The sequence below is a fragment of the Lactuca serriola genome, chromosome 7, assembly GCF_051521515.1.
Source record: "Lactuca serriola cultivar US96UC23 chromosome 7, Lser_US96UC23_V15, whole genome shotgun sequence".
Classification (NCBI taxonomy): domain Eukaryota; kingdom Viridiplantae; phylum Streptophyta; class Magnoliopsida; order Asterales; family Asteraceae; genus Lactuca; species Lactuca serriola.
The window spans coordinates 163,418,353-163,419,455 of record NC_136414.1 but is presented as its reverse complement, the minus strand read 5'-3'; the positions used below and the strand labels follow the sequence as shown (position 1 = coordinate 163,419,455).

At 38.3% G+C, this 1,103-nt stretch overlaps 1 protein-coding gene across 1 annotated transcript; it reads left to right on the top strand.

The window, feature by feature from the left end:
* Window positions 1-240: 240 nt before the first annotated feature.
* Window positions 241-813, top strand: LOC145064506 (uncharacterized). Its single transcript, XM_079011946.1, has one exon. The coding sequence runs from the start codon at window positions 241-243 to the stop codon at window positions 811-813; it is 573 nt and encodes a 190-aa protein (XP_078868072.1).
* Window positions 814-1,103: the final 290 nt, after the last annotated feature.

Here is a 1,103-nt window from a genome sequence, read left to right as displayed (position 1 = left end):
CAACACTTGGAGTATGCATATTTAGGAAATAAAGAGACACTTCCAATTATCATCTCTGCCCACTTAACCAAAGTTGAAGAACAGAAAATCCTTAAAGTGTTGAAAGATCACAAAGAATCAATGGGTTGGACGATTACGGATGTAAAAGAATTAAGTCCTTCCACTTGTATGCACAAATGTTTGATGAAGGATGAGTGAAAGCCAAACCAGGATGCACAAAGAAGATTGTATCACCCCATAATGGAAGCTGTGAAGAAAGAGATCCTAAAGCTTCTTAATTCGAGTATGATATATCCAATCTTGGATGGCAAGTGGGTGAGCCCAGTGCAAGTGGTACCAAAGAAGATGATAATCACGGTGGTTGAGAAAAACAAAGGTATAATGGTTCCGAAACGTGTGCAAAACGGGTGGAGAGTATGTAGTAACTACCGCAAGCTTAATGCAAGCACGATAAAATACCTTTTTCCATTGCCTTCCATTGATCAAATGTTAGAAAGGTTGGCTGGGAAGTCTCAATATTATTTTCTAGATGGATATTCCAGTTTTCATCAAATCTTGGTGGCATTGGAAGAATGGAAGAGCCTCCTATATGACCTATTATGCATCAAGATACTAGACAATACTCAAAGCATCTACCCAACCACGACGAATAAGCTATTGGCCATAGTGTTCGCTTTGGAGAAGTTTAGGAAATATCCACTTGGTAGCAAACTCAATGTGTATTCAGATCATGCGGCTCTCAACTACCTAATGACAAAAAAAAGATGCAAAGCCAAGACTCATATGGTGGATCTTACTATTGCAAGAATTTGATTTGATGATTCGGGACAAGAGTGGATGTGAAAACATTATTTCTAGCCATCTAAGCTAGATCATTTCAAATGAAACTCCGTTCCCATTGTGGGACGATTTTCTGAATGAGCATCTCTTTTCCCTTACTTAATCTATTCCTTAGTGTGTCGATACCGTTAACTTTTTGGTCACAAAGAGGTATCCCGACGCATTCACACGTGATCAAAAGATAAATTGAAAAGTGATGAAAAATACTATGTGTGGGATGAACCTTATTTATGGAAACATTGTCCCAATCAAATCATTAGGAG